General features: G+C 44.8%; 1 protein-coding gene across 3 annotated transcripts in view; it reads left to right on the top strand.

Moving 5' to 3' along the window:
- CRACD (capping protein inhibiting regulator of actin dynamics) overlaps positions 1–20,021 on the top strand; it is a 124,341-nt gene that overhangs the window by 84,629 nt on the left and 19,691 nt on the right. For all 3 annotated transcript variants that reach the window (XM_081875616.1, XM_081875617.1, XM_081875615.1), the window contains 2 exons: positions 1,567–1,731; positions 4,505–4,573. In XM_081875616.1, coding sequence (XP_081731742.1) covers positions 1,567–1,731; positions 4,505–4,573 — 234 coding nt within the window. The remainder of the gene's footprint in view (positions 1–1,566; positions 1,732–4,504; positions 4,574–20,021) is intronic.

The raw sequence follows: 20,021 nt of genomic DNA, 5'->3' as shown, positions 1-20,021 counted from the left end.
GCTTTAGGATGAGTGAGAGATACAAAGATAAAATGGTTCCTGGGTTAGAAATCTGAATGAATCTTCTCTTTAGCTGATTATTCTGCTTGAAAGTTCACCTGCACAAGTTCCACTGAAATGAATGGGACCTGCAAAAGAGCACTAGCCATGAATTTGACTCCATAGGTCAGATCTGTCTTTCTGTGACCTGTGCAAAATCTCCTGAGAAATTTTACGAATTTTTTTGAAGCACGTCCAGAATTTCTCAGATTTTCCCCTGAAGCAGGGGCCACCAAATTTGCTTGGACGTTTGTTTTTAGCAAACTCCAGAACCCCCTCTAAGCAAGTCCCCAAGCATTCGTTTGACATGTTTGCAGGCTCCCCATAAGTATCTTGTTGGACATGGTGAAAGCAGAATACTGAAGTAAATGGACCTTTGGTTTGAACCTGCAGATACCATCTTAAGATTCCAAATTCCTCAGATTCCCTCAAATCCACTTTGAATTTCACTTTTAGGTGAGTTTTCGTTGGCAACGTTAGTGTGTCTCCCATTCTGCTGCCCATAAGCTGTCACCTAAGGTTGTTGACTTACAATGCTTCATGTTTAGGGCTGCCTATTTATCACTTTTTTGTTGTGGAATGGAATCTTAGAAGCATAGATACAGTCAGAACCAATTTTTACCCATAAATTATTTGTGGGGTAGGGTCTTGTTTCTCCCCCACCCCCATTATTGGGAGCTTGTTATTGATGGTTTTAGGGCCTTTGAGTAGGGTTTCTTCAGTACTGCACCCTCATGAAGATTGTCTAGTTTTAAATCTGAAACCTGGAGGCATTTGGATTTTGTGGAAACTCAGGAGAACAGGAGCTACTTTTGTGGAGAAATAGGATGCTCTATGGTTAAAAACAAACAACTGGTTCCAGCCATTGGGAATTGGTCAACATAAAAGATGGGAGTATTGACACAAATCAAGATGTGCTAAGTGTTAGTATTTCACGCCTCCGATGCTGCAGATGAGATTGGTGTAAATCACATGCCTGTCTGGGAAGAGCGTAGGAATGGAAGATAGTCTTATCTCTTCCGCTGTATGTACTATTGCACTGTACTTATGCTCTTACTTATTCCTGTTTCCTCTCTTGGAGCTGGAGAGAGAGGATCCCATGACTCCTTTGTCCACTGAGTAGGGTTTCTTCAGTACTGCACCCTCATGAAGATTGTCTGGTTTTAAATCTGAAAAGTGGAGGCATTTGGATTTTGTTGAAACCTAGACTCAGAAGAACAGGGGCCTCTTCTGTGGAGAAATAGGATGCTCTATGGTTAAAAACAAACAACTGGTTCCAGCCATTGGGAATTGGTCGGCATAAAAGTAGGAAGTATTGGCACAAATCAAGATGTGCTAAGTGCAGCCTGTGATCTGTTGTTCTAATACAGCTACTAAAATTGACTGCCTTCTCTTTCATCTGACAATGCTGAATATTATGGGCCCCATCACTGTTGGAGAGGAATGAACTGTGTAGGAGAGGGTATGAACAGCAATGTTTTTCCTTTCTAATATGCAGGGTGTTGTTGTTTCCCCCCCCCCCCCCAGCAACAGTTGGCCAAGAATATTAAATTTGGCCAACCTTCACAAGTGACTGTTTCAGTGAAGACAGTTGGGGAAGCAAACGCTAGTTTGGAAGCAGATGTGGTACTCAGTAGCCCCATGGAGACAGCTGCACAGCAGGACATGGTCCTTCCAGAGAGCAATAATAAAGTAAGTCCTTGATACCTTACTTTGGGAAAATGTCAAAAGCAGTTGCTTGCAGCTGGAGGTGGTGAGTTTGTACTTTCGCATACTGGGTGCGCGTTGGGGATGGAGTTTGGAGGGACTAATTTCAAGAAGCTGCAGAATCATCAAACATGATGCAATGTGGCTGTTGAATGCCGTACACATGACTTCATTCACTCCAGGTACAGCTGTATGTTCACACGTTCAATGCTCATGCAAGTCATGAAGTTTGATCTGAGAACCTTACATATTGGTCCAGTCTAGAGTCATTTTCCTGATGTAAAAAACAACAACACAACAGACAATGGAAGACAGTATCTATATAGAGAAATGTACCGTATCTTTTGCTCTATAGGACGCATCCGACCATAGGATGCACCTAGTTTTAGAGGGGGAGAACAAGAAAAAAAAATCTCTCCCTCTCTGCGAAGCGGCAGGAGAAACGGAGCCCCTTCCATTTCTCTTCCTGCTTCGCTGAAGGGGCGCTGCGCAGAGAGGGAAAGCTGCGCAGCGCCTCTCCAGCGAAGCGAAGCCAGGAGAGCAAGAGGGATTGGTGCGCACCGACCCCTCTCGCTCTCCAGGCTTCAGCGAAAGCAAAGCGAAGCCTCCGGAGCGCGGCGGAAGCATTCCCGCTGCGCTTCTGAGGCTTAACGTTACTTTCGTTGAAGCCATGGAGCCTGCATTCGCTCCATAAGACGCACACACATTTCCCCTTAATTTTTGGAGGGGGGAAAGTGCGTCTTATATAGCGAAAAATATGGTACATATGTTTTCACATTTCATTACCCATGATTAGTTTTGTGAATCGGCATTTTTTTTTTTGCTTCATGTCTGTGCGTTATCCCATACTGTGTGCATGTCAAGGTCAAGACTTGTCCATGACCTTCCAGCTCTATTATACATTTCAGCTAAGTGCTGGTGATAATGTTGGCATTGCTTTCACTATAGCCCGCGTGAGCTGGCCCCTCTCACCTATTCACAGCATTTTGGGTGAGGTGAGCAAGCGGAAATCTTGTGCTTAGGTCCTTGCAGATTGCACTCCTCGATATGTCAGCACGTGTGATTCTCTCTCACCCAGCACTGACCCAGTAATTTTGGAGCCTGACAGCGCCAGCCCCTGGGAACAGGACACCTTTCTATGGCAGTTAGTGTAGGATCCATCAGAATCAATTTGAGGAGGGCTCAGATTTCCTTCTGTGTTTGTCTCCTTACCAAGTATCAGAAAAAAATGATGGATGCCACTCCTGGGTGCCAGAGGAAGCAAAACACATCCAAGCAATATTCCTCAGACCACAATGCGAGCTCATCCTAGGGGTGGGGAAATCTGTCAATTTCAGTTTCTCTCATGTTTCCAATTTTCTGTTCTCTACGCTTCCACATCACTTTGCACATTAAAAAAAAAAAAATCCTAATCCTGAAAATTCACCAGCCTTTTAGTGCAAATTGTTCCCAATATACACACTTTAATGCAATTTTGCCTAATAGACACATTTTTTGCAACACAATTTATCCTATAACGTATTTTTTATGTTATTCACACAAAATGCATTTCTGTGCACACTTTACTGCAGTATATGTATTTTTGTACACATTGCATGGTTGAAGAACTGCTTTGCAAAATTCAGAAAAGTTCAAATTTTGAAGGATGGCTGTCTTTCAGTTAGTGAATTGTTTCAAAAAGTGCAAATGATATAGATTTGCCTTTAAATGCATCCCTGGCTGAGTCACATAATTTCTTAGAGCTCGTTTGTATGTAGTATAAATTCAAGCACAACAAATCCTAAAGAGGTTTTGTTTTTAAAGAGCTGCTTACTGGGAATTGAGGTAAACAGGGAGTTAAAAGCCTGCAATGTGGAGACTTATTTATAAAACCACAAGTGTCAACAGCCTTGAACTTAAGAGATAAATTGTTTGCTTTGCAGGCTTTCAGGGACACACATGAATTATAAGCGTCTCTTAGGGCAGCCGGGAAATGGAGACCTTTATTCAAGGATATGTAGAGCATATTCCGAAGGCTTGTCTTGACACTGGTCTCTCTTAATGGGACTTGAAAGTGTGCATCATCTTTAGCTCAGTGGAACAGACTTTGAAATTGTCAAGTACATACATAAATTTTCTTCTAGGTGGATCTTTGTTGTGCTGCTGTCTGTAAGAAACTCTAAAAAAATAAGTACATTCACTGAGGCTTTATTGCTTTGAAGGTCAATGTAAACTAGAGTTGAATGCTCCAAGGCAGCTCCATATTTTATATGGCAAGCACAGCTATTATTATTATTATTATTATTATTATTATTATTATTATTATTAATTTCATTTCTATCACATCCTTCCTCAAAGGAGTCGAGAATAGCAGTCTTAACCTACTTCTGTACATGTGTGTGAACCGTTTCTCTTTCAGATAAGCGTACACAGGTTTTAAAGGCATGAGTATGAAATCTCACATGCGTTTTCCACTGAATGCACTGGCATGACACTTGTAAGCAAGCAACAATGTGTGCTGTATAAATTGTGGATCTGCCCTCAGTTCCCATGGCACCATATTTTCCCAGGGCAGAATGCAACACTATTTAAAATAATGTTTTTCTAATGTCCTCTCCCAGACCAAAGTTCTGAGAGCAGTGAAGCTAACTAGAGGGTCCCACTGCTGAACAGAGGAGTCTGAGGAGATGGAGGGGGATCGTTAAGATATTTCGACCAGTTCTGTAATGGTAGTTCATAGTAGTGATATTTGGCAAATGTAATCTTATTTTTTTTCCAGTCAGGTGGCACACCCGATTCATTAAGCCCAGCAAGTTTGCGTGGAACAAGGCAGGAAGTGGAAGATAAGGTAATAGTCATGAATAGTTCATTGCATTTGTTTCAAGGACCTCTGTAGCCATTACATTTAAGGTTCCACCATAGGACCTATTTATTGAACATTCATCCTGGTCTGCTTACATGGTAGTTATATAATACCTGGTCTTCATTGAGCATTCGTTCTGATTTGCTTGCATTGTGTCATTTGCACATCCTTTTTCCTGTCCTTTTCCAAACTGCAAACAGTCCCTTTCTTTTTAAAAGTGGATTTGTTGCGCTAGGGCAATAGAGCCCTTTAAGCCGGTTTAATTGCACAAACCCAGCATTCCAGTTTATGCATGAATCACCCCTGCAAAATACTGACAGTCTGGAGGCGCTCTTACATTTCTACGTTACAATTTTAAAAGTACAACTGGAAATTTCTAAGCATGTACACCAAAGCCATAAAATGTGAATATGGGACTCAAACATCATGTGATGATGGTAGATCTGTGTCTTTAAGCCGAATCTGTGCTAGTCATATAGTAAGCAGGCAGTGGGGGGCTCAGTTTGAAGATGGTGCTCAGCCTTTCCCCTGCTTATAATTTAACCTTCCCTCAGTCTCTTTTCCAACATCACTTTCCCATCTGCTGGACTCCAATGCGGCTGGAACGGGTTGTGGAACAGTTCCACTTGCATGCCTCATTTGTTATTTGAGGGACGCGGGTGGCGCTGTGGGTTAAACCACAGAGCCTAGGACTTGCCGATCAGAAGGTAGGCGGTTTGAATCTCCGCGACGGGGTGAGCTCCCGTTCCTTGGTCCCTGTTCCTGCCAACCTAGCAGTTTCAAAGCACGTCCAAGTGCAAGTAGATAAATAGGTACCACTCCAGCAGGAAGGTAAATGGTTTTTCCGTGCGCTGCTCTGGTTCGCCAGAAGCGGCTTAGTCATGCTGGCCACATGACCCGGAAGCTGTATGCCAGCTCCCTCGGCCTGTAAAGCAAGACGAGCGCCGCAACCCCAGAGTCGGCCACAACTGGACCTAATGGTCAGGGGTCCCTTTACCTTTACCTTTACCTTTAAGGTATGAGAAGTGCTGCAGCTCCACTTCCCTCCTAACTGTCCAGTTCCTTTTGGTTTGGCTGCACTCTGCATTTGGACTGACCCCAGATTACTATATTTTTCCATGTATCAGACGACCCCTATTTTGGGGGACTCCAAATAAAGAAAATGGGGGGAGACTGCACAGAGTTGTTGAGCTTTTTCTGGGGGGGATTGCCGAATTTCTCTCATCCGCCTGACCAACGCTGCCAACCGCCCGCATCACCACCAGCAGCTGCCAATCGCCCACCCAATTGCCGCAGTGACAGCAAGTCAACAGCAGGCTTTGCCACAGCCACCAAGCGAGATGAGCACCGTAACCCCAGAGTTGGCCATGACTGGACCTAATGGTCTGGGGTCCCTTTACCTTTACCTTTACTTTATATACACTAAGGGCAAATCTGAATTTGCATGTTTCCACTTGTAGTTGGAACCTAACAAACAGGTGTTTGACAATATTAGGCATCCTACTGATACAGTAACCACAGAGCCAGAATTTGATGAGACCACCAATTGACTTGGACTCAGTGGCAAATCAAGTGTTTGCAATGCTTAAACTGCATCTTGATTCTCAGTTTTTCACGTGCTTCCTTCACTTCTCATTTCGTTGAGTGCCACTTTCAAAAAGGGCCAGTTGCTTTGCTGCTCCTGGACCCTACATGTGATTCCAGGCCTGCTTGCCTGGCTTCCCTTTGTCTGCTTATACAGTGGTACCTTGGTTTACAACCATAATCCATTTCGGAGGTCCGTTTGTAAACTAAAACAGGTTGTAACCCAAGGCATGCTTTCGCCAATGGAGCCTCCCCCAAAAAATTGTTCGTAATCCAAAAAAAAAGGGTTGTAATCTAAAAAAAGGTTGCAAACTGGGACACTTCCGGGTCTGACATGTTTGTAATCCAAAACATATGCAAATAAGACATATGCAAACCAAAGTACTACTGTAGTGTTAAAGCTGTTATGCTTCCTTGGGAAGGTAGTTACTATGGAAGAGGCTCCTGGCCTCCCCAAGATATTTTGGCTATACTACTAGCCAGTGGCATTGCAGTTGCCCTGTGCGTAAAACTGTTAGGGGTGCAAAATTTCAGTACCCATACAGCTGTGCATTTCTGTCGATGGGCTCCATTAAAAGCAGCTTCTCCACACGGACCAGGAGGTGATCTCTCCATACAACATAACAACTCTCTGTGGCTGCAATCTCCTGGGTGACACAGATGCCATTAGGCAGTTGAATGTGCATGCCATTTTCTGCCAGCCCTGTGCTGTGCCGAGCACTGGCAACCCACGCTACGCCACTGCCACTGCCACTGGCTATGTGATCACATCCTCTGTATGTACACTCTACCAAAGGCCGCAGAATAGTATGGGCAGGAAGGGAATCTGCTGATTGGAAAGAAGTCCCAGAATGTAGAGGACATAAAGAGCAGGGAATCCAGAGATAGGAGTCACATCCACACCATACATTTAAAGTGCATGCCCCCCCCCAAAGAATCCTGGGAACTGTGGTTCACTCCTTAGAGAGTTACAATTTCCAGCACCCTTAACAAACTACAGTTCCAATTATTCTTTGAGGAAAGCCACGTGCTTTAAATGTATGGTGCAGATGTGACCAGGGTGTCTTAAAGAAGAGTACATAGGAATAAAATGATTCTGCCAGGTGTGGCTTCTCCTCTCACTACACATCACTGTGATGGGGAAATCTCTACCTGATGAAATAGATAGATAGATAGATTCTTTATTGTCATTACACAAGTGCAACATTGCACAAGTGCAACGAAATTGGATGCCATCCCTTAAAAACAACAAAAGCAAAACAACAACAACAACCAAACAAACCACATTCCAGCCACACCCACACCCACACCCATCAAACTCCCAGGTCACACTATCGAGTTACTGCATTTAAGAAGGCCACAGCTCTTGGATAGAAACTATTTTTCAGTCTATTTGTCCTTGACTTGATGTTTCTGTATCTCCTGCCAGAAGGCAGTAGTACAAACAGACTGTGTCCCGGGTGAGATGCATCCTGCAGGATATTGTTTGCTTTCCTAAGACAACGGGAACCGTACAGTTCTTCCAAAGATGGGAGGGGATGACCAATAATCCTTTGGGCTGTGGTTATGACCTTCTGGAGCACCTTCCTCTTCCTAGCTGTACAGCTGGAGAACCAGGCACAAATACAGTATGTGAGAATGCTCTCTATGGAGCCTCGGTAGAAGGACACCAGCAGTCTCTCACTCAGATTGTTCTTCTTTAAAAGTCTGAGGAAATAAATTCTCTGCTGGGCCTTCTTCACCAGAGCAGTGGTATTTGCGCTCCAAGTCATGCCCTGATCGATAGTCACTCCCCAAAACCTGAATTCCGCCACCCTCTCCACCCGTTCCCCGTTGATATACAAGGGCTGAATGTCCGCCTTTTTTTTCCTGTAATCCACCACCAATTCCTTGGTCTTAGCCGTATTAAGAGCCAGATTGTTCTCTCCACACCAAGCACAAAGCCGCTCCACCTCGTCCCGATAGGCGGACTCATCCCCTCCTGAAATGAGCCCCACCACCGTAGTGTCATCAGCAAACTTGATGATTTTGTTGCTGGAATAAATGGCTGTACAATCATACGTATAGAGAGTATAGAGCAGGGGACTCAACACACAACCCTGTGGTGAGCCGGTGTTAAGGCTAAGCGCTGTGGACATATGTGACCCTACTCTAACCCTCTGAGAATGTTCTGACAAAAAGTCCAAAACCCAGAGACAGGTGGAGTTGGAGAGTCCAATCGCCTCTAGCTTGGACACCAGTCTATGGGGGAGGATAGTGTTAAAAGCAGAGCTAAAATCCACAAACAGCAGCCTCACATAACTCCCCGGCTGCTCCAGATGGAAATTCTCCCTTCCATGCAACACTTAAAGGCTCAGGTTTTTGCAGGGTCTGTATCTGGCAACTCTTAAGAGGGAAGTGAGATCCAAGCATCAGTAGGTGGTGTATGAAGCTAACCAAACACACACATATTTGGCTATGGGTGACAAAATAAATATAATGTCATATGATTCTGTAGTCAAGAAATAGAGCTTTACAAAGCCCAGAATACCTAAAATATGGAAAGTGCTACACTCTATATAATTCTGTACTTACTGCTGCCATTGCTGATTATGAGCCTATTAACATTTATGACATTTTGGCTGATTTCTACAAGGCATCTAACGAGCTTATTAAACAAGGGCAAATAAATATTAGATTAAAAAGCCTCTTAAATTTTGTGTAGGGCTGCCACTTAATATTTGCTTAGTCTCGGTAGAGTAATTAGTGATAAGTCAAGGAGCGCCCCTTCCTGAATTTTTAAATTTCAGACCTCTGTGCCAGGGAACTTGTTACTGAATCAGAAGGAAGCCACAGGTTTGTAAGGAAACGAGAAACTACTGCATATTGATCCAGACCAAAGGATATTGTGTGTTCTGCGAGTGGGTCTTTTAAGGGTGCAATCTTCTACTGTAGATCCGCTGGTTGAGGAGCTATAGGATTTGACAGAACCTTCACCATACTGGCAAAATGTCATGAAGTATAAGCTGGTAGGAAATCTCAGTGATGCTCACATACTGTGGTGTAGCAGGATTTTATCTTGGTATAATGTGAGTATAGCATTGCTTGATAAGGTCCTATGGAGCGGTAGAGTGGGTGACTTCTTTTAAGGAGAGGTGCTAGAGGTTGGAACTGGGTCTCATACATCCAAAGCTTAGAATATATTACTGAGCCTCAAGTCTGAATGGAGGCTTACTATAGTCCTGGCTCAATAAACAGAAGTATGGGTAGTGTTAAGTTGTGGGTGAACATATCAGACGACACAGCGATTCTTCAAACAGCTCTTGTTTATTCACAGGTCAGAACAGAACTGAACTGAAGGGTTCAGCCAGCCTTCTTATATAGAGCTCCACTAGAATGCAACAGTAACCATTTTCTGTAACTAGCCAATCACTGAACATCACTTTCAATCCCTTATTTGCATATGTGGACCTGAGTGAAAACTATCTACAGTATCCCCCTGCTGGCCCAGGGTGAGAACTTCAGTATATAACACCAATTCCTAGGATGACCTACAACTTTTAAAAGCATTATTTATACACAGCCTTGTGTGAACTGTGAAACTTGTCTACAACTTGAAATACCTTACATTTGCTGTGTTGGCAAACAGAGGAGCCATGTTGGGCAGCTCTCCTGGGTTTGCAGATATTTGAAGGACTTACCAGGGCCTTTTCCAACTGGCCCAGGGGGCGTGGCCCAGGAACAAACTTTTGGAACAAACTCTTGGGAAGGGTGGGAAGTGTTCTGCCATTGCTTCCCTGTTCCAGGGGTTAATGTGCTTTAAAATGTCCTCAAGCAGTCGGTGGCAATTTAAATTTTTATTTCTTTTTTTCCATTGCTGGGGGTGGGTGGGATGGATATTTGGTTGGGGATTAATTTTAGCATAATTGTTCTGTTCCTTTTTGTTGTTGTTGTTGTTGTTTTATTGGTTCTGTATAGTTTATGTTTTGTTTTGAAGGGGCTAGATCAGGGACTGCCTGGGAGTGGGGCCCCAGCCATCACGATGGCTGGGACAAGTTCCACAGGGGGGGAAGCACTGGGACATCCGATCTCGGTGATCATGGGCAGGAGGCGGAGTTACGCTAAGACCAGACCATGTCATTACCGAGGAGGGGGAGACACTTGGGGGCAAGATGGCGACGAAGGTAGCAGCCTAGTTAACCTCGTCTGCTTTTAGATATAGTTTTAAGTAGTTTTAAGTAGTTTTTTCAAACCCTTTGGGGGTTTATCTTTTATCTTATCTTTTAATTGTAATGAGTTAGTGGCTGCGTCATCTCCTCAACACTGCCTTAGCTTTTCTTAGCATTAGCGTTTTTATTGTTTTATTGTTTTATCACCGGACTCGAGCTTTAGTCTTGCTGCCTTGCCGCACCCCCCGCCGTACTTTGGTGCTGTGGAGCTGAGTAATCTCTTGAAACGAGTGAGAGGGGAAGGAAAAGAGGTCTGGCCTGACTCCCCTGCCGTGAAGGGACCCCGTCACTGAGAAAGAAAAAACTCAAGGTGGGTGATCGGAAACACCGTAAAATGGGGTTGAAACAAGTCCCCGTTCGAGTCCTGCCGGAATGAGTAAGAGCGTCTTCAGCAAATTAGGCTGATAAGAGGCGCAGCTTGAAAAAACCCCCAGCTTCTATCAGCTTCTATCAGTAAAAGGACACTGGGAGCCGACGGAAGAACTCTCAAGCTTTCCTCCCTTCCTTCCCTATCCAGCCCCAGCAAAGCCCTTCTTGTTATCTTAATGTCCGGAGGGTCTACTCCCCACGCCGCCACTCTCCTCAAGTCTGTCCGATAATAAGGAAAACGGGTGACAGCTAATTTATTGCCAACTCCGTGTTATGCTCTGAACTATAAGCTATCAAATTACAAACAGCCACGCCAAATCTTGCCTCAATTTGGACTTTAGTCTACAGCTGGGTGGAGTTTTTGACTTCCTAAGAGACATAGTTTCTGAAACAGGAAGAATAACCCCTGACTGGTAACAAAGATTTACAAATGGTACTTACTAGAAAGAAACGTAAGGACCTGGGGATAGCGACAAGTCCATTGTTCCAGGAGTGTTATGAGAAACAGAGTAAAATCACGCAATACTTTTCACATACAAGGGACAACGAGAATGGAAATGGAAATGAGCAAAAGATGGCTGAGATGATTGAGTTGAAGCAGGATGAGGCCCTTCTTTTTTCCTCTGCTGCTCAAGATCACTCAACCTTCTCTAGAGGAATACAGGACTCGGAGAATAACAACCAAAATAGAAATACAATGAGCCTGGCCCATGAAATAGTCCTGGCTGAGATATTATCCTCAGAGTTACAGGAAGAAACCCGAAACTCCCAGAAAACCCAGACTTCATCTATGGGCTCCCAGACGGAAAACAATGACTGCTATCCTCAGGACTGGCTGCTCTCTATAAATCTGGATCTGGCAGCTATGAAAAAATATTTAACAATAACAAATGGGCTGCTCCTGACACTAGTGGAAAATTATTCCCTCCAAGCTAAAGGCTCAGAATCTCATGGTGCTGACCCACCAACCATCCCTCAAGAGTCAGAATATACAAAGCAACCAGCAACCAGCAAGTGCACACAAGGATCATCAGTGGAAAATCATTTACACCAAGGAAAGGACATAGGGTTGTATGTCTCTGTCCCCAAAACTGAATCTCCTACCCAAGTAAATCAAAAGAAGCAAGGTATCAGTAAGAGATCCCATAAGAAGAAAGCTGAAACTAAAAAGAAAAGTAAGAACATAAAAACTACAAGGAAATCGGTCATAAACCGACGTGCATGTAAAGTATGTTGGAAAAGACTATATAAGCTGATTCCAACAAAATCAAAAACAAACTCTAACAAACCTGCTACACACGGCAGCAGAGAGAACAACAGTGTGGATCCAGGAAAAAAGATCCAGCTGAAGTCCTTGAAAGAAACACCATTGCTGCCTAACAAAACAAGTGAGGAAACGGAATCACTACCCGGGTGCTCTATGCTGAAACCTCAAGGACCCATAAATATTAAAGAAGACTCACCCCATACCATTGATTATGGCAGATCTCAAGATGAGCCAGTAGCAGGGCAAGATCTGTCCCAGGATAAAGGATGGAAACTGATACTGGCAGATAGGAAGTTGGCTTTTCTAAACTACCCGAAGCCAAAGGGCTTCCTCACACAGAAAGAACGCTCGGTGCATTTTGTGAATACTTTAGATGATATGCTGCCAGGGAAAATAAAATTAAATGACATTATCTCAGTAGATTTCATATTCTACAATGGATACTCTCTGCGAGTGATTGCCTCCTTCAAAGATCAAAACTTGGCTAAATATATATATAGATCAAGACATTTGCTGTTAAAGAAAAGGATAACGGTAACAAGATATTTTGAAAACAGCACATGTTTGAATTTGTTTTCTGATGATCTTACGACAGCTGAGACAAGATTTACTTGTAAAGCAAAGGAGGAGAGAGGACACTCAAAAGACAAACTGGAACATACTGAGCAAGGGTCCTTGAAACTAAGACAGGAGATGAGACTGCCTAATGAGGGGACTGATAACTTCTATCCAGAAGAAAAGGCATTAATAAATCAGTTTGGATTGTTGCCTTTCCTTGCCCAATCTGAGATCTTGGGAAGATTGGAGACCCTTAGAAATAAGCTAACAGAGATGAATGTTCAGGAAAAAGTAAGAGAGAAAGATCCGGCAACGGACCAATTAAAGAAAGAGAACCTCCCTGAAAAAGCCAAGACAGACCCCATGAAAGATTACTCCTATAATACCTCTGTAACTGCAGAGATAAACCTGTTAACAATAGATCTAACACAGAGCGCAAGGGACAACAACAAACTACCATCTAAGAAGGAAACCATCCCTATGGCAACCATGAAAGACTACCCTTACAATATCTCTGCAGCTGCAGAGATAAATCTGATAGCAACAGATCTAACACAGTGCGTAAGGGACAGCAACAAACTACCATCTAAGAAGGAAACCATCCCTATGACAACTACAACGCGCTCTTGGACTAGCATGAGATACCTGGATGAGGATGAACTTGGTATCAGACAAATAGAACACCCTAAGGTAGATTCGCCAAAAAAAGGAGTACTGATCACTAATGTTAGCACGTTGCACCCTTCAATCGATTTCATTGAGTATCTGGGCGATAATACATCTATGGACATTGCCAAAATGAACGAAATTCAACCAATAAATAAAAAGATAGGCCCTAAAAACCTTTTAAAGGCAAATTGACTAAGATCAACTTTTGGCAAGACAACGTGCAACCTTGCCCTGCTAACTTGGAATATTGCAGGTTGGCAAAAGAGGACTTCCGACCAATCCTTTGCTAAATATATTCAGAGACATGACATTGTGTTTCTCCAGGAGACCTGGAGCACAAGTGAAGTGGAGTTAAATGGCTTTTCTGCGTTCTCCCTCCCAGGTCTTTTAAGTACTAGAGGGGGGCGAGTTAAAGGTGGGTTAGTTACTTTAATCTCAACAAGGCTAAGGGCCATATTTAAAAAACTAGACCCACTAGACCATCTGGCCACAGCTGTGCAAGTACAGTGGAGAACCCACAGCTTGCTGCTGATTAACGTATACCTACCCCCACAAAGAGAGAAAAGATTGATAAGAAATACCTGGGCTCAGTTAGAACAGTATCTTGACAAACTATCAAATCAATTTCCTGATGCCTCTGTAGTGGTGGCAGGCGACCTAAATGCCAGAACTGGACAATCTGATGAGGCCTTGTATGCCCACTTCCATGAAACAGCCCCCATTATAGAGGAAGCCCACTCAATACCAGCCAGAACCTCAAAGGATAAAGGCTGCAATTATGCCGGCTTATGCCTATTACACTTGGTCAACAAGTTGGACTTGGTTATACTGAATGGCCGTACTGAGGGGGAGAAGGTTGGAGAATTTACATTTATATCTAATAATGGCGCCTCCACAATTGATTATATAATCGTGTCGTATGATCTTCAAAACAAAGTTTTGGAATGCAAAGTGGAGGAGCGCTTAGACAGTGACCATCTGCCATTAAGTGCACTCGTAGTTGCGGGAAAGGATTTATCCTGCGCTGAGAAAATCGAACATTCGAGCCCTACAGCTTTGGAGCTCAGATATTCTCGTATCAGATGGACAGATGAACTGCATAAGGAAATTTCAAGTAGGCTGTGTTCAAAGGAATTCCTCATTAAGAGAGATAACCTTATAACTTCCTCAAGCCATGAATTAAAAATAAATTTATTTCAGGAGTTAATTTCACTCCTTCAAGATTCCCTGAAGGAAAAAAGGAACAGCTCAAGTAGGCAATCCTCAGTATATAAAAACTCCAAACCCTGGTTTGATCAAGAATGTCAGGACATGAAGCTAAACTTACTGAAAAAATACAAGAATTATAGATCTGCCAACTTACCCCAACTCCCCACGGTCTGGTTTGAAGATAAACGAAATTATAAAATCCTGATCAAAAACAAAAAACTCCAGGCACAGAAAAGAGAATGGAAATGCCTAATAGATGCATCCAGAGAGAGAGACTCGGCCACCTTCTGGAGAATGGTAGCAAATGGAGTGCGATCTACCTCCTCAGAAGTGGAGTATACTATACCTGCAGGGACTTGGGAGGCATTTTTCCAATCTTCATATTCAGCTCTGCCTTTGACACAGCCACTAACACAGTGTGAGGCAGGTGACGAGTGGCCTCCGGTGTCGGTTGCGGAGGTCAGGAGGCTTATTCAGGCACTCAAACACAGAAAAGCCCCGGGAGCAGATAATATCTCTCCTGAGCTTCTTAAAGCCAATATTGACTGGTGGGCCCCAGTCCTTGCCAGCCTATTCACCAGCATAGATCAAACAGCAATAATACCAGAGGACTGGGGATTGGCAATCATCGTTCCCATATTCAAGAAAGGCTGTAAACTTGATCCAGCCAATTACAGACCAATCAGTCTCTTAAGCATCATCAGCAAACTCTATGCAACTCACTTACGTGAAAAGTTTGCGGACTGGCTGGAACGGGAGCACATCCTTAAGGAAGCCCAGGCTGGTTTCAGGGCACATAGATCAACTCTAGACCAAGGACTGGTATTGCAACATCTAGTGGAGAAATACACCTCAAAGAAAGGAGGCTCCCTCTATGTAGCCTTTATAGACTTCAAATCAGCTTTCGATTTGATACCCCGGCACAGACTTTGGGAAAAATTAAATGCCACAAACATCGACAGACGTCTTTTGCTTCTTATCCGTAGATTACATGAAAATACTCGGATCCGTGTTAGATGCGACCGTTATGGGAACCTATCAAAGGAAATCCAAAGTTTCCATGGTGTCAAGCAAGGCTGTGTTCTTGCCCCTATTCTATTTAATTTCTATATAAACTCCTTAGTCGGAAAGATGGAGGAAGCAAGTACTCACCCCCCAAACTTAAATAATATACCAATTCCAGTCCTTTTGTACGCAGATGATGCGGCACTTATTTCCTTCTCTTGTGTGGGCCTAAGAAAACTTTTACGAGCTCTTACAGAGTATTGCGAAGCTGAAGACCTAATAATAAATTACACTAAATCAAAAATTATGGTGTTCTCCAAGAGAAAACTCCGACATAAATGGAAAATTAATAACCAACCTATTGAGCAAGTAACATCTTTTAGATACCTTGGAATAATCTTTGACGAGAAGGGATCTTGGTGCCATCAGATTAAGAATTCCATTGCAAATGCGCAAAGATCTTCTAGAGCTATCATAAGATTCTTCTACAGAAAAGGAGGTCAATATGTTCCTGCTGCCTCCCAGGTCTTTGTCGCAAAAATACTCCCACAACTGATGTATGGCACCCAGATATTTAATTGTCAAAAACTTAAGTCCCTGGAATCTGTACAAACTAAATTTTACCGCTCCCTACTAGGGTTACCTACCTGCGTTTCCAACGCAGCCATTAGGCTGGAGGTAGGTCAACTCTCTATTAATGCCAGGATATGGATCTTGAAGATTCACCTCTGGCTAAAACTCATATTTTTCCCAGTGGGAGTGGCTCCATTGACTCTATTAGACCCGTTCCAGTCTAAATGGAGATTGTCACTTTATGAAAAATTGAAGGGCCTGGGGCTTTCCTCACAAGAACTTATAGCCTCAGGTTTTGAAAAGGCTAAAAGGATGGTGAGCCAGCGAATAGGAGATGTAGAGCTTCAGGATCATATGAGCAAGATAGATAAATATCCAGCTATCCAAGATTATGGAAAAGGGTTTAATCTAACACCATATTTGCTGGATCTACAAATCGCAAAATACAGGCGGGCGTTTACCCTTACCAGATTTGATGTACTGCCATCTGCCTTACTAAAGGGCAGATACGAGGGCAAACCCTATGTTGAACGAGTTTGCCCATGTGGTCTGAAAGAGGTGGAAACGGCTTCACATGTGTTGCTACACTGCGACCTTTACGGGGATATTAGGTCACTGTTTATCTCCCCCATCGTTCAGAAATTTCCAGGTCGATCTGAACTTCAGCGGCTGAAAATTCTACTAGGAGATAAAAACCCAGAAGTAACACTGAAAGTGGCCAAATTTTCTGCGGCTGCGATCAAGCGGAGGGCATTAGCTGTAAAAAAGTAAAAGACTTGACCCCTGGACAAGCCCCCTTATCTTTTAAGCCTATACATATATTGCAGTGCATAAATGTGTATATATGTGTGTGTGTGTGTGTGTGTGCATATGTGTTGCTTTTTATGTATAATTTTACAATTTTTTAAATTGACACCATTATTCCCTTTGTAAACTATTGTTGTTTTATGTTTCTCTGGTCTATGACCGTAATAAACTCAATTCAATTCAATTACCGAGGAGGCAGGTTTAGTCGTTGTTTGAAGACTATCCCTGCCTCCGGGTCTGGCCTTGACCGGATGGATACTGGAATCAACAGGGGAAACCTACATGACCTGAAGGTGTTGCTGTGTAATGCCAGGTCAATGATGAATAAAACCACTGCCATCCACGACCTGATTGTGGATGAAGGACTTGACCTGGCATGTGTGACAGAGACCTGGTTGGAGGAAGCAGATGGGCCTGTCCTTGCCGCTGCTTGCCCACCAGGTTTCTCTTACGCACAGCAACCCAGGTCATGTGGGCGGGGAGGGGGGGTTGCAGTGATTTTTAGGAAGTCACTAGCTTGCACCAGGCGTCCTACTGGGAAGATCCAGTTTTCTGAGTGCATGTTCTGGAAGTTGGGCAATAGGGGCAGTACAAGATTCCTTTTGGTGTACCGACCTCCCCGCTGCACCAAGGATTCCCTGTCTGAGCTGCTTCAGGTCGTGGCGGATTTTCTCCTGGAGACACCTAGTTTGGTTGTCCTAGGGGATTTTAACATCCATGCCGACACGACCTTACAAGGGGCTGCTCGGGACTTCGTGGAAAGCATGGCCTCCATGGGGCTGTCCCTGAATAAGTTTGGCCCAACTCATAGTCATGGACATGCCTTAGACCTGGTGTTCACCTCTAGTGACGTGGGTGATCTGACACTAAGTAAAAGTGAAACAAAAGAAGTGCCATGGTCAGATCACTTCCTGGTGCAACTGGACTTCTCCGCGACCCTTCCCCTCTGCAGGGAGGTGGGACCAATTCGGATGGTCCGCCCCCGCCACTTAATGGATCCAAATGGTTTCCAGAGAGTGGTAGGGGATGCCTTATCCCATGTTGATGGCCTTTCAGCTGATTCCCTGGTGGCCCGCTGGAATGCGGAGTTAACCAGGGCTATCGACTGTCTGGCTCCGAAGCGCCCTCTCCGATTGCATGGAGCCCGGACAGCTCCGTGGTTTTCTTCGGAGCTGAGGGCGATGAAACAATCGCTGAGACGGCTAGAGCGTCGGTGGCAAAAAACTCACTCCGAATCTGACCGGACACAGGTTAGAGCTCAACGTCGAGCCTACCAAGTGGCGATAGCGACGGCGAAGAAGACTTTCTTCACCGCCTCTATTGCATCTGCAGAAAATAGTAGCAGGAGACTTTTTCAGGTGGTTCGTAATTTAACGGAACCACCTTTACCACCGGGGCTTTGTAAAGACCCCAAGATCTCCTGCAACGATTTTGCAAAGTTTTTTGCAGATAAAATCACTCATATTCGGAAGGAGCTAGACACCACCGTGGGAGCAGGGCTGGGGCGGGAGAGTGCTAGAGCTCTGTCTGGTCAAGTTGCATGGAATCGATTTCAATCCATTACCCCCGAGGATGTGGACAGGCTGCTTGGACGCGTGAAACCAACCACCTGTCTCCTGGATCCTTGCCCATCCTGGCTAATAAAAGCAAGCCGGGAAGGGCTGGGCGATGGGCTCTGTGGGGTGGTGAATGCTTCTCTCTGTGAGGGAGCATTCCCAGATCCGCTGAAAGAGGCGGTCATCAAACCGCTTCTTAAAAAACCATCTTTAGACCCGGCCAGTATGGCCAACTATCGCCCAGTCTCAAATCTTCCATTCTTGAGCAAGGTGATTGAGCGCGTGGTTGCTGAACAACTCCAGGCACGCCTGGAGGATGCGGACCATTTGGATCCCTTCCAATCGGGATTCAGGCCTCATCATGGGACTGAAACTGCCTTGGTCGCGCTGGTTGATGATCTCCGGCGAGCTAGGGACAAAGGTGAGAGCTGTTTCCTAGTTCTGCTGGATCTCTCAGCGGCCTTTGATACAATCGACCGTAACATCCTTCTGGACCGTCTAGAGGGGCTGGGAGCTGGGGGCACTGTTATACAGTGGTTTCGCTCCTTCCTCCTGGGCCGTGTTCAGAAAGTGGTGGTGGGGGATGAGTGTTCAGACCCCTGGGTCCTCACTTGTGGGGTGCCTCAGGGTTCCGTCCTCTCCCCCATGCTTTTTAACATCTATATGAAGCCGCTGGGAGAGATCATCAGGGGGTTTGGACTGGGTGTCCATCAATATGCAGATGATACCCAGCTCTACCTCTCTTTCAAATCAGAACCAGTGAAGGCGGTGAAGGTCCTGTGTGAGTGCCTGGAGGCGGTTGGAGGATGGATGGCGGCTAATGGATTGAGGTTGAATCCTGACAAGACAGAAGTACTGTTTTTGGGGGACAGGGGGCGGGCTGGTGTGGAGGACTCCCTGGTCCTGAATGGGGTAACTGTGCCCCTGAAGGACCAGGTGCGCAGCCTGGGAGTCATTTTGGACTCACAGCTGTCCATGGAGGCGCAGGTCAATTCTGTATCCAGGGCAGCTGTCTACCAACTCCACCTGGTACGCAGGCTGAGACCCTACCTGCCCGCGGACTGTCTCGCCAGAGTGGTGCATGCTCTAGTTATCTCCCGCTTGGACTACTGCAATGCGCTCTACGTGGGGCTACCTTTGAAGGTGACTCGGAAACTACAACTAATCCAGAATGCGGCAGCTAGACTGGTGACTGGGGGCAGCCGCCGAGACCACATAACACCGGTCTTGAAAGACCTACATTGGCTCCCAGTACGTTTCCGAGCACAATTCAAAGTGCTGGTGTTGACCTTTAAAGCCCTAAACAGCCTCGGCCCAGTATACCTGAAGGAGCGTCTCCACCCCCATCGTTCTGCCCGGACGCTGAGGTCCAGCGCCGAGGGCCTTCTGGCGGTTCCCTCATTACGAGAAGCAAAGCTACAGGGAACCAGGCAGAGGGCCTTCTCGGTAGTGGCACCCGCCTTGTGGAACGCCCTCCCATCAGATGTCAAAGCGATAAATAACTACCTGACATTCAGAAGACATCTTAAGGCAGCCCTGTTCAGGGAAGTTTTTAATCTGTGATATTTTAATGTATTTCTGGTTTTTATGGAAGCCGCCCAGAGTGGCTGGGGAAACCCAGCCAGATG

This window comes from Podarcis erhardii (assembly GCF_964252035.2).
Source record: "Podarcis erhardii genome assembly, chromosome: 9".
NCBI classification, from domain to species: Eukaryota; Metazoa; Chordata; class Lepidosauria; order Squamata; family Lacertidae; genus Podarcis; species Podarcis erhardii.
The sequence above is the reverse complement of the archived record's forward strand: the minus strand, read 5'-3'. Positions and strand labels throughout refer to the sequence as shown.